The 13,358-nt window shown below is 40.9% G+C and overlaps 1 protein-coding gene across 1 annotated transcript; it reads left to right on the forward strand.

Annotated features, from left to right (window-relative positions):
• The first annotated feature begins 225 nt into the window (after window positions 1–225).
• Window positions 226–13,140, forward strand: LOC122994336 (myosin-7-like). The gene is made up of 39 exons (XM_044368962.1): window positions 226–277; window positions 492–548; window positions 800–1,007; window positions 1,694–1,837; window positions 2,302–2,458; window positions 2,569–2,596; window positions 2,703–2,808; window positions 3,183–3,275; window positions 3,390–3,453; window positions 3,579–3,677; window positions 3,810–3,913; window positions 4,110–4,248; window positions 4,355–4,473; window positions 4,649–4,798; window positions 4,887–5,057; window positions 5,141–5,450; window positions 5,534–5,613; window positions 5,709–5,914; window positions 6,251–6,374; window positions 6,467–6,603; window positions 6,711–6,966; window positions 7,044–7,286; window positions 7,373–7,549; window positions 7,648–7,793; window positions 7,894–7,984; window positions 8,069–8,458; window positions 9,400–9,526; window positions 9,599–9,717; window positions 9,796–9,992; window positions 10,079–10,262; window positions 10,655–10,820; window positions 10,924–11,048; window positions 11,130–11,438; window positions 11,530–11,733; window positions 11,879–12,175; window positions 12,271–12,375; window positions 12,478–12,573; window positions 12,664–12,798; window positions 13,019–13,140. Exons 3-39 carry the CDS (start codon window positions 807–809, stop codon window positions 13,037–13,039), a joined length of 5,820 nt encoding a protein of 1,939 aa, XP_044224897.1. The 5' UTR covers window positions 226–277; window positions 492–548; window positions 800–806; the 3' UTR covers window positions 13,040–13,140.
• The last annotated feature ends 218 nt before the right edge of the window (window positions 13,141–13,358 follow it).

The following is a 13,358-nucleotide window of genomic DNA, read 5'->3' on the forward strand; positions in this document are numbered from 1 at the left end:
CAGACATCATGAGGGCTATAGAGGGTCCTGTCATTAGTGATAAAAGTGATGGCAATTACCACAGTGGGTGTGTGTGTGTGTTTGTGTGTGTGAGAGGGTAGAGGGGAATGTGTGGAAGTAGTGTACCTGCTGATGTGTGTGTGCGTGTGTGTGTGTGTGTGTATTGGTTAACAGGTCAGGGCGGTGCCCTTGGCCTTGTAAGGCAGGTTGATCTGGGGTTATATATTTGATCCCTGCCTGCCAGGTCTATGAGCTGCGCCCTCTTCACCTGGCCTCTGTAAGTCTGAACAGCTGGTTGTATTTTGTATTCATCAATGTTGTTTTTCATACTGTCCCATCTCATTAACAGATACTTGTCAGATTTACTGTGACATTTGTACTAACCAGGTTGAACAGGTTACCTTAAATACTGGTAAGCTGAACAAGAAACATGTTATTTTGGACATTTTACTTTAACCTTAATATCTTGAAGTGTTCTCTTTCCACCGCAGGTGGATCACTGATACTCTGAAGTCTCATCTCATCAGTCATCTGAGTTGAATCTACTGGTAATTCTCCTTTCCTAATGGCTTCTATAGCTCATCAATACATATAAGCTCATATGAATCCTTATAGAAGGGTTTTAGACAAAGATTGATTTGTAAATAGTCAAATGCAAAAGCAGAGGAATGACTAAAAAAAATAGAAAAAATAGAATTTCCTTGTAAAGTCAAATTACGGATTATATTATATTATAGTAAAGTATCAGATACAGATAGAGCGATGCCTTAATTATCTCTACTAACTATATGTACATTAGTGCAGCCATGGGGGATGCAGAGATGGCTGTGTTTGGGTTAGCTGCCCCGTACCTGAGGAAGTCGGACAAAGAGCGTATGGAGGCCTCCACACGTCCCTTCGATATAAAGAGGGAATGCTATGTTCCCGATCCAGTGGAAGAGTTTGTGAAAGGAACCATATCCAGCCGAGATGGAGACAAAGTCACTGTGGAAACGCAGCATGGGAAGGTCAGTGATTACTATTTACCATAAAATACAGCCAATATAATAATCTGGGGATAACCAGAAGTACAAGGCAGGCTGTGGAGAGTTTGTAAATTGATAGAAATAAAAGCAATTTTTTAAACAATGAAAATGTAATTATTTGATGCTAAATAAATGTACTATCTGCCTTAACTTACCAAACATGCCGGATGGACTTTTCCACTTTGTTCTTCAGTGCGCTTGAAACCATCTGTCCCAGAAAAGTGATTGAATCCATTTAGTAATTTGCTTAACTGTGTCACTCTAGTCACCGGGGTCAATTAAAGAAGCACAGGACACAAATTAGATCTTAGTGTGAGCTTGAGTCTATGTGTGAGTCCTTGTCAGGGAGCAAGTGTTAATCTTACTGTAAATCTATGTGTGATTTAAAGTGTTTATCCTTAAGTGAGTGTGGGAGTCTGCGTACAGCTGCAATTACAGTGTCTCCAGTCTATGTAGTGAGCAGCTGAGTGATGAAACGAGGCATTGCTGCCATCTGTCAATAACAATGTGTGGCATGCTTTGTAATGTTGCACAAGCAATGTTGTTGATAACAGGGTAGCACATTCAGGTATCAAAAACCACAACAGAAACTGTCCGATTGTTTGGCTTATATATACAATGTATACATGTGACCATCACAAACAGAAATGTGCATTCATTTCCCTTAGACTGTGGTTGTCAAAGACACCCTGATTCTGCAACAGAATCCTCCAAAGTTTGACAAGATTGAGGACATGGCCATGTTGACCTTCCTCCATGAACCAGCTGTGCTATTTAACCTCAAAGAGCGTTATGCTGCATGGATGATCTATGTGAGTAGCCTTCATACCAATTAACAAGATTTGTCAATAAATTCTACTGTGCACCACTTATAGCATGGTTCTTAAATGTCTGGGGACACAGACCCAAACTGTGTTGACTAAGTCTTGTGCTGAAACCTCAGCTAAATGGGATAAACCAGTACTTTTACACCTATAGGAAATATGTTCATGTTTAATACCAATTTTAAATACTATACATATTGTTCAATTGGAATTCATTTTTCTTTAAGAACGTAAACAAAATCACGGACTGATGGTTACATGTACAGGAACCTCTATGAGGAATTAGAGAAACAGTACCAGTCAAAAGTTTACATACACTCAAGCATATACATTCAAGTGAATGGGAAGGTGTGTCCAAATTTACAGTACTGACTGGTACTGTAAGTGTGTCAAAAACCTGAAATCAATAAAACAAAACATATGTAAAAGAATGATTTTTCTGTGTTTCTCAGACCTACTCTGGGCTGTTCTGTGTGACTGTCAACCCCTACAAGTGGCTGCCAGTCTACAACCAAGAGGTGGTTCTTGCCTACAGAGGAAAGAAGAGAAGTGAAGCTCCTCCTCATATCTTCTCCATCTCTGACAATGCCTACCAGTACATGTTGGCAGGTACAGACTGATAAGTCAGATGCTGTTTTGGGTAACTTTTCTCAGCTATATGTAATTATGCTAAATCTTGGCCTGAGCAAAACTGTACTCTCTTCAAACTTGTTTTGCAGACCGTGAAAATCAGTCAATTCTGATCACGTATGTATAATACTTTATATTTAAAAAGCATCCTTGCTTGATGCTCTGAAATAAATTGTCTACGTTATACTGTTTTAAGTATTGACCATTGACTTTGCGATTACAGTGGAGAATCTGGTGCAGGAAAGACTGTCAACACGAAGAGAGTCATCCAGTATTTTGCAAGTATTGCAGCTGGAGGCTTTAAGAGAGACCCTGCTGCCAAAGACAAGGTAAATAATGTGTTCAGTCAAATGTGTGAGTTGTTGGAGTGTTTCTGGGGACTACAGATAACATAGGTATACAAAAAAAACAAAAAACAAAACGTGTCACTACCAACTGTTACTCCCTTTTTAACTGAAATGGAATACATTTGCCTTACAAAAAATCTTCTCTGTGCACTGATGACAAATTAAAATTAAAAATCACTAATTCACCAACAATGGCATAAACTCCTTTTCTGATTCACCAGCTACTGTGTTGCATCCTTTATAGATTAAGAAGACAGAAAAAAATCCCTTGATGCCACCAGAGGCTGCTGAAGCCTCTTTATGTACCTTTAAAGATAAATTACAGATTGAGCATGCACAATGTTCTTCTGTGACAGGGCACCCTGGAGGATCAGATCATTCAGGCTAACCCTGCGCTGGAAGCCTTTGGTAATGCCAAGACCATCAGGAATGACAACTCCTCCAGATTTGTGAGTATCTAATCTTTGAGTGAATAAATTGTGGATATTATATATTCAGTTCACATGAAAACACAATCAGTAGCAGTGTCAGATATCAATGTATGTTCAAACTTTATCCTTCAGGGTAAATTTATCCGAATTCATTTTGATACGAGGGGAAAGTTAGCCTCTGCTGATATCGAAACATGTAAGAGCAAACACCCCCATCATACTTAAACTAATAATGTAAATATCATTTATGTTTTGTCAGATAGCAGTAGAATGGATTTTACTCATGGCAGTATCATCTCTCTTGTATTTTCAACTTGTCAGACCTTTTGGAGAAGTCTCGTGTGACCTTCCAGCTCAAGGCTGAGAGGGATTACCACATTTTCTACCAGATTCTTTCCAACAAGAAGCCTGAAATCCTGGGTCAGTGAAGGGCTGTTGTTTCATTTTGTGTACTCAGTGCTGGTTGGGGTCTGAATAGGAAAAAGTTTGTTGTTTTTGTTGTAGTCTGTTCATCTGTCTGTCCTTGTCTCATCCTCTTCCTCTGTCAACCAGAGATGCTGCTGATCACAAATAATCCCTACGACTACGCCTTCATCTCTCAGGGGGAAACCACAGTGGCCTCCATTGATGATGCAGATGAACTGATGGCAACAGATGTAAGGCTCTTTCTTCTTTCTTCTTCTTCTTTCTTCTTTTCAGGATTCTTCATTAGACTTTGATCTAGTAGTAACTAGCTATAACTAAGTCAGTCTGTTAAGGAAAATAATAATAAAGATTCTCAGTATTGTATTATTTTGATGAAAATTATGCTTCTCTATTCATGACCCAGTGTTAACTAGTGCTCCTCCACAGAATGCCTTTGATGTGCTGGGCTTTATCCAAGAGGAAAAGAACTCTGTGTACAAGCTGACTGGTGCCATCATGCACTATGGCAACATGAAGTTCAAGCAGAAGCAGCGAGAGGAGCAGGCAGAGGCTGATGGCACTGAAGGTGAGAGAGGTTCAGTGTGCCAGGTTAGCTCAGAACCAACCAAGAGAATTTCTGGCCTAAGTAGGCATTTTAATTTTACAGCCTTTTTTTTGCCTTCCTTCCTCAGATGCTGACAAAGCCGCTTATCTGATGGGCCTGAACTCTGCTGACCTCATTAAAGGTCTCTGTCACCCAAGAGTCAAAGTAGGAAATGAGTGGGTCACCAAGGGACAAAATGTCGCCCAGGTAAGAAATAAGGGAAATCAACTTAAAGGGAAATGTTTTATGTCTAATAAAGGACTACATTATGTTGTCTATATAGTTACTTCTGTAGAGGCTAAGTAGTTGCATTAAAAATGCTCAAAAAAGTGAGCTTTATTCTTTTGTATGCATGGGATTAAATATATTTTCTATTCTGCAGGTGAACTATGCCATTGGAGCTCTATCCAAGGCTGTTTATGAAAGGATGTTCCTGTGGATGGTGATGAGAATCAACCAGTCACTGGAGACCAAGCAGCCTCGCCAGTATTTCATTGGTGTGCTGGACATTGCTGGATTTGAGATCTTTGATGTGAGTGATTTTTATTAGAACACAATAAATCCTCCCCTTTCAACATAAAATAGATGGGAAAAAAACTTACTAAAATTTCTCTTTGCAGTTCAACACCTTTGAGCAGCTGTGCATCAACTTCACCAATGAAAAACTGCAACAGTTTTTCAACCACCACATGTTTGTACTGGAGCAAGAAGAGTACAAGAAAGAGGGCATTGAATGGACTTTCATAGATTTTGGTATGGACTTGCAGGCCTGTATTGACCTGATTGAAAAGGTGAGAGACTCTGATGTAATGTTCAATCACAAATAAAATGATTTACATTTTTTTTCTAACAACTCATATTTTGGTCTCCTCAGCCCATGGGTATCATGTCCATCCTTGAAGAGGAGTGCATGTTCCCCAAAGCCACTGATTTTACCTTTAAAGCTAAACTCTATGACAACCACCTGGGAAAATCCGCAAACTTCCAGAAGCCTAGAATTGTCAAAGGGAAACCAGAGGCTCATTTTGCCCTGGGTCACTACGCTGGAATTGTTGATTATAATATCATCAACTGGCTGGTGAAAAACAAGGATCCTCTGAATGAGACTGTTGTTGCACTGTACCAGAAATCTAATCTTAAACTGCTTGCAACCCTCTTTGCAAATTACGCTGGAGCTGACTCAGGTACTCTTGAGTAAATATGAAGTTTGCACATTACAATTGTTATGTTGTCTAGTTACTAAGATGATATGATTTTTCCTGAACAGCTATGGCCGAAGCCGCTGAAGGCAAAAAAGAGAAGAAGAGGAAGGGATCATCTTTTCAAACTGTGTCCGCTCTTCATAGGGTACTGTATGATTGTTTTTATCCTTGGATATGGTGTTTTGTACATAAATACAGCAACAAACACTTACTATAAATGATTACTTATTCATATTAAAGGAGAACCTAAACAAGCTGATGACCAACTTGAGGTCTACTCACCCTCACTTTGTACGCTGCATCATCCCCAATGAGACCAAGACTCCTGGGGCCATGGAGAACCCTCTGGTGATGCACCAGCTGCGCTGTAACGGTGTGCTGGAAGGCATCCGGATCTGCAGAAAGGGCTTCCCCAACAGAATCCTCTATGGAGATTTCAAACAGAGGTATTACCTTATAAATACAGACGGGTGACAAATTAAAGGGAAAAAATGTTACAGGCCTAAATGCTTGAATGGTTTCATCATAGGATAAAGGTGATGACTCAGAACGACCTTGTACTGATTTGCAGTGACCCTTCCCTCTAGGAAGTTAAGTGGACCCAAACCATGCCAGCAAAATTCCTCCCTACAGCATAACAGAGCCACCAGATCCCCTCACTGTAGGGGTCAAACATTGAGACCTTTACCATTTTTTCCTTTAATTTGTCACCCGGCTGTATATATATAACTATTATCACATAATAAAAAACCCAAATTAACATTTGATTACTGCCATTACAGGTATCGTATTTTGAATCCTGCTGCTATCCCTGAGGGTCAGTTCATTGACAGCAGGAAGGGAGCCGAGAAACTCCTTGGGTCTCTGGATATTGATCACAATCAATACAAGTTTGGTCATACCAAGGTATCGCTTGGAGTTTTTCTGATATTGAAAAAAATTAAACATCATTCCATTGGATGATGTGGAAGATAAATACCCATTGCTATTGTTGTCAGGTGTTCTTCAAAGCTGGATTGCTGGGTCTACTTGAGGAGATGAGAGATGAGCGTCTCTCTAAAATTATCACTAATATTCAGGCCAGATCCCGTGGTATCCTATCTCGTATTATGTATCAGCAGATGGTAGAACGAAGGTATCTTTTGTGTCCTGATGGTACTGTTCATTAAACAGTCAAAGATTGTTGATTTGTAATTTGTTTATTTAACTAATGCCTTCTGTTTACTTTAAAAAAATCTCTAGAGATGCATTATTAGTGATCCAGTGGAATGTCCGTTCATTCATGGGGGTCAAGAATTGGCCCTGGATGAAGCTGTTCTTCAAGATCAAACCTCTGCTGAGATCTGCTGAAGCAGAAAAGGAGATGGCCAACATGAAGGAAGAATTCCTTAAGTTGAAAGAAGCTTACGCAAAGTCTGAAGCTCGTAGGAAGGAACTAGAGGAGAAAATGGTCTCCCTTCTCCAAGAGAAGAATGACCTGCAGCTCCAAGTTCAAACGGTGAGAATGGCACTATAGCAACATCTTCCTTTGAACATGTCATTAAGGTATGTGCTAATGAGATTAATGTTTGGCAGGAACAAGATAATCTCTGTGATGCAGAGGAAAGATGTGAGGGGCTGATCAAAAACAAAATCCAACTGGAGGCAAAACTCAAAGAGATCACAGAAAGACTGGAGGATGAAGAGGAGATGAATGCTGAACTCACTGCTAAGAAGAGGAAGCTGGAGGACGAATGCTCTGAATTAAAGAAGGACATCGATGACTTAGAGTTAACTCTGGCTAAAGTAGAGAAAGAGAAGCATGCCACTGAGAACAAGGTATGACAACTGATTTAACCTTTTATTTGACCACAGATCAGCAACTTGATGAGACATCCAATAATGCATCTTTTCATGGTTCTTAGGTAAAAAATCTGACTGAGGAAATGGCTGCTTTGGAGGAAATAATTGCCAAGTTGACCAAGGAAAAGAAAGCCTTACAGGAGGCTCATCAGCAAACGCTGGATGACCTGCAGAGTGAAGAAGACAAAGTCAACACTCTGACCAAGGCCAAGGCTAAGCTGGAGCAGCAAGTGGATGATGTAAAAATCCATATCAAAATCATACTACTTAGATGATATTGTGAGTATTAATTATTAAACAATTCACAAATGTTGTGATCCTATGTATTTGCATTAAGCTTGAAGGATCTCTTGAGCAAGAGAAGAAGGTTCGAATGGACCTTGAGAGAGCAAAGAGAAAGCTGGAGGGAGACTTAAAGTTGACCCAGGAGAGCATAATGGATCTAGAAAATGACAAGCAACAGATGGAGGAGCGTCTGAAAAAGTACAAATTCATTATGACATTGTTTGACCAGTAACAGGTATTTGATCTTGTTGCATATGGAGTTCCAATTAGCTTACACTGAAACCTTACACTGCTACAGGAAGGACTTTGAGGTCAGCCAGCTGAACAGCAAAATTGAAGATGATCAATCCATAATAGCTCAACTTCAGAAGAAGCTGAAAGAGCTGCAGGTAAAAATGTGCACTATTGGGTCTAATAATTAAATGTTAAGATTTTTCTGAAGTGCACTGCATTTAAACACGTTTTGACACTAGGCTCGTGTAGAGGAGCTGGAGGAAGAGCTTGAGGCAGAGCGAGCTGCCCGAGCCAAGGTGGAAAAGCAGAGAGCAGACTTGGCAAGAGAGCTGGAGGAGATCAGTGAGAGGCTGGAGGAGGCTGGTGGAGCAACAGCTGCCCAGATTGAGATGAACAAGAAGAGGGAGGCTGAGTTCCAGAAACTCCGCAGAGACCTTGAAGAGGCCACTCTGCAGCATGAAGCCACCACTGCTACACTGAGGAAGAAACAAGCTGACAGTGTTGCTGACCTGGGGGAGCAGATCGACAACCTGCAGAGAGTCAAGCAGAAACTGGAGAAGGAGAAGAGTGAGCTCAGACTGGAACTGGATGATGTGGTTTCCAGTATGGAACAGACTGTGAAGTCTAAGGTATGTGTGCTTAAAGATGCTTAATGCAAATTCCCACACAAGTGAAACCAACTGACCACTAGCTAGTTGTTTGAATGATGTTTTGATTCCTAGAGGTGATGTAACATCAGTAAACTGTGTAAATGAACACCTCCAACTCAACCCTGTATGGCATGGTGATGCCCTCAGGCAACAAACCACCCTTTTGGACCTCACACCGCCTCTATACATTTTTTAAATGAAAAAATATATATGATATCACAAGACATGTCTGTGTCCATTGAAATGAGGGGCTGACGTGGGTTTGACTTTTTGTCTGGTAGTGGAACAGTCCTTTCAGGAAACAAAGTCACATGTGACACATGTATATTTGATTGTTTAAAGACATATTTTTAAAATTTATTTACTATACTTCATTTGTTGCCTCAGGGCAACATTGTGCAGTTAGACCACTCCTGTTAGGGCAATCTCATGCATGGAGATACGCTAGGATGCATAGTTATTACCATAGTCAATTACTTTACTATCTACTAAGTGGATCCCAGAATCAGGTTTGAGTGACAGTAAGGAGGTCAGGGGTCAGTCAGTAGAGTAATGTGTGTGTGTGTGTGTGTGCACCCGCGCATGTGCACATGTGTGTTTGTTGATAATGAGACTGATTCTATGGATGAAGATGTTGATGATGTACCAAAGGATGACGCTCCATTACCCCAGTCCACAATGGGGGGACGACAACAAATTTTATGATGGATACATTATCAGGGACCCCCAAGCTCCACCCCCAAAATTTCCCCCCTGAAATAAAATGCCATAGAGGGTTAAATGTATTGTGGGGATGGAAAGCTAGTGAAGATAAATGCCTGGAAAGGGGGATATTTCTAGACCACTTGCTTTGAATGTTTCCCCATAGTATCTGAACAGTGATAAAAATCCATTTGAACTATGGTATATTTATTTTGAAGACGAATTTGGAGAAGACCTGCAGAACTCTGGAGGACCAAATGAACGAATACAGGACCAAGTGGGAAGAATCTCAAAGATCCCTTAATGACTTCACCACCCAGAAAGCTAAGCTTCAAGCTGAGAATGGTCAGTATTATGCTCTTAAACTTGTTTAATGTAGAATAATGCTAATCTAAAACCGAACTTTTGCCTTTCCAGATGAGCTTTTAAGACAGATGGAGGAGAAAGAATCTCTTGTTTCACAGCTGACTAGAGGAAAGAATTCCTACAATCAACAACTTGAAGATCTCAAAAGACAGCTAGAGGAGGAAACAAAGGTATGGAAATAGCTAAATGCATTTATTTTTCTTAATGTCTCAAAAAAAGAAACATCTATATTGTCTTTATTCATCCAGGCCAAGAATGCATTAGCACATGCAGTGCAGTCTGCTCGCCATGACTGTGACCTGCTCAGGGAGCAGTATGAGGAGGAGCAGGAGGCCAAGGCTGAACTGCAGCGCGGCATGTCCAAGGCCAACTCTGAGGTGGCTCAGTGGAGAACTAAGTATGAAACTGATGCCATCCAGAGGACCGAGGAACTGGAGGAGGCCAAGTAAGGGAAGAATCTTAACTGGTATTTAGCAACACTAATACACATGCAGAGAATAATACTAAAACCTTAACTTATTGATGATCTAGAAAGAAGCTGGCTCAGCGCCTGCAGGATGCTGAGGAGGCAGTTGAAGCAGTGAATGCTAAATGTTCCTCTCTGGAGAAGACCAAACACAGACTGCAGAATGAGATTGAAGATCTCATGGTGGATGTGGAGAGGTCTAATGCTGCTGCTGCTGCTCTGGACAAGAAGCAAAGAAACTTTGACAAGGTATATCGTTACTCATTATAATCAAGATTATTTCTACATTTCTACACTCTAAGAACCAAGACCTCAATGGAATATTCACATATGGTATAGTTGTACAGATTTATAAGTTTTGAGGTTTCATTGGGAATGTTATAAATTACATCAACAATAGCTACCTACAGTACTTATAAGATAATGGCTATCCAACCTAGTAACATACAGTATAAGTTTGATTAATGTTACTTATGTTCATATGAAAACAAAAATAGATTGAAACTGCAGTCTGAAGTGTCGTTGCATTGTTTTTTGGAATAATTAATTCCACAAACTGTGGAGAGCTTGATTTGGTGATTACTACCGACAGAAGATGACAATTTAAAACAAGATCTTACGACTTGCATCTTAATATCTAGGTCCTGTCTGAGTGGAAGCAGAAGTATGAGGAGTCTCAAACAGAGCTGGAGAGCTCTCAGAAGGAGGCCAGATCTCTGAGCACTGAGCTCTTCAAACTGAAGAACTCATATGAAGAGTCTCTCGATCAACTGGAAACCTTGAAGAGAGAGAACAAGAACTTACAGGGTAATATATCAGTGAATATGTCTTGGCAGGCAATACATAGTACATATAGCATATGACTGAGGTGCCAAACAACCAACTAAATGCAAACTACTTCCACAAACAGAGGAGATTTCTGACCTCACTGAGCAACTTGGTGAAGGAGGAAAAACTGTTCATGAGTTGGAGAAGGCTCGTAAGCAGCTGGAGCAGGAAAAGAGTGAGATCCAGTCTGCTCTTGAGGAAGCAGAGGTACAGGCCCTCTTTGATAATAACATATTTTAGAGTAACAGTGTCTGCTGCTTTGTAAAACTGTACCCTCCTGTCCATCAGGCCTCCCTGGAGCATGAAGAGGGTAAGATTCTAAGAGCCCAGATGGAGTTCAATCAAGTTAAAGCTGATATTGAACGCAAACTTACTGAGAAAGATGAGGAGATGGAGCAGTCCAAGAGGAACCTGCAGAGGACTATAGACACCCTGCAGAGCTCTCTTGAAGCTGAGTGTCGCAGCAGAAATGAGGCGCTACGTCTGAAGAAGAAAATGGAGGGAGACCTCAATGAGATGGAGATCCAGCTAAGCCAGGCCAACAGGCAGGCAGCTGAGGCCCAGAAACAACTCAAATCTGTTCATGCACACCTGAAGGTAAATTAGAAAGACAAAGGCTCAGTTTCTTAAGATATTTCAAATTCGAATTGATTATAAACATGAATGTCATTGATGTCATCCCATTAAGGACTGCCAAATTCAGCTGGATGACTCTGCTCGGGTCACTGATGATCTTAAAGAGAACATTGCAATTGTTGAGAGACGCAACAATCTGCTTCAGTCTGAACTGGAGGAATTGAGGGCTGCTCTCGAACAAACTGAGAGAAGCCGCAAACTTGCTGAGCAAGAGCTGCTGGATGTTAGTGAGAGGGTGCAGCTACTGCACTCACAGGTGAGCCCACATCATGTATTGCAAAACAACCATAGACTGACTGGTTTTCTTTGATATTATAAAGAACTCAAAAGATTTACTATTTCTGAAGTGCAGTAACACACCCTTCTCGCATTCTCAAATATCACATCTTAAAAATATGTAGAACACTAGCCTGTTAAACCAGAAGAAGAAGCTGGAGGGTGATACAAGCCAGCTTCAGACAGAAGTGGAAGATGCGGTGCAGGAGTGCAGAAATGCTGAAGAGAAGGCCAAGAAGGCTATTACTGATGCTGCCATGATGGCAGAGGAACTGAAGAAAGAGCAGGACACCAGCGCTCACCTGGAGCGTATGAAGAAGAACATGGAGCAAACCATCAAAGACCTGCAGCACCGTCTGGATGAAGCTGAACAGATTGCCATGAAGGGAGGCAAGAAGCAAGTGCAGAAGCTTGAGTCCAGGGTGAGTATTTCTGTCACATGTCTAATCTTTGTCATGTTTTGGACAGTAAAGATGTTAAATAAAAGTTAAATTTACAAAATCTTGACTTTTACCAGGTGAGGGAGCTGGAAAATGAAGTGGAAATAGAGCAGAAGAGAAGCAGTGAATCTGTGAAGGGCATCCGGAAATATGAGCGCCGCATCAAGGAACTTACCTATCAGGTTTGTAGCTTGTTGCTAACATTATTGATCTTTAATCTCCATTTGAGGTTAAAGTTCTTTTTAAGGACACATAAGTGTGGAACGTTGTCTCTTTTGTCACAGACCGAGGAGGACCGCAAAAACATTGCTCGACTCCAGGATCTGGTAGACAAGCTGCAATTGAAAGTTAAATCCTACAAGAGATCTGCTGAGGAGGCTGTAAGTGTGGAAATCTTTAAATTGAAGTCTTCATGTGGTTTCTTTCCCCATTCAGTGAGTAATTATATTTCTTTAATTTACCTTTAACAGGAGGAACAGGCCAATTCTCATCTGGGCAAGTTCCGCAAGCTGCAGCATGAGCTGGATGAGGCTGAGGAGAGAGCCGACATTGCTGAGTCCCAGGTCAACAAGCTGCGTGCCAAGAGCCGCGATACTGGCCCCAAGGTATGAAGCATGCATTCTGCAGCAGGCGCACAGCATCCGACCCTGACACATGCTGTCCTCTGTTGGCTGAATTTAACTCGTATGCTGCTCTGCTATTCAATTATTAGCACAAATACGTGTTATGTCAATTTCAATGTTTGATATACTAAAGCAATACTAATCTGAAGAACTAACAGCTGTTTCTCTTTTTCTTTCTCTCCAACTTTCCCGGCTGCAACAGAAAGGGTTTGATGAGGAGTGAAGCTTTGGAGCCTTCAGAAAACCTTCTGACTGCTGTGTGAAGTAGTTCCCCTCATTTATCACTATTTACTTCCGGTAGTGCTTAATAAAATCTCAGCAAGCTTTTGGCCATCTTTGAATTCTTCCTTTTTTTTGGGAATGAGTGGGTTAATAGAACATTCTGGATTTAACGTATCTTGATCAAATTATGAATATGCAGATATTTAGTACAGGACAGGTTAAAGGGGAACTCCACCGGTTTTACACATCAAAGTGTGTTTACTTTTGACCTGATAAAATTATCTTAAGTGAGGGATGAAAAAAATATGGATCTGAAAGTA

Source organism: Thunnus albacares, chromosome 12 (genome assembly GCF_914725855.1).
Source record: "Thunnus albacares chromosome 12, fThuAlb1.1, whole genome shotgun sequence".
Taxonomy (NCBI): Eukaryota; Metazoa; Chordata; class Actinopteri; order Scombriformes; family Scombridae; genus Thunnus; species Thunnus albacares.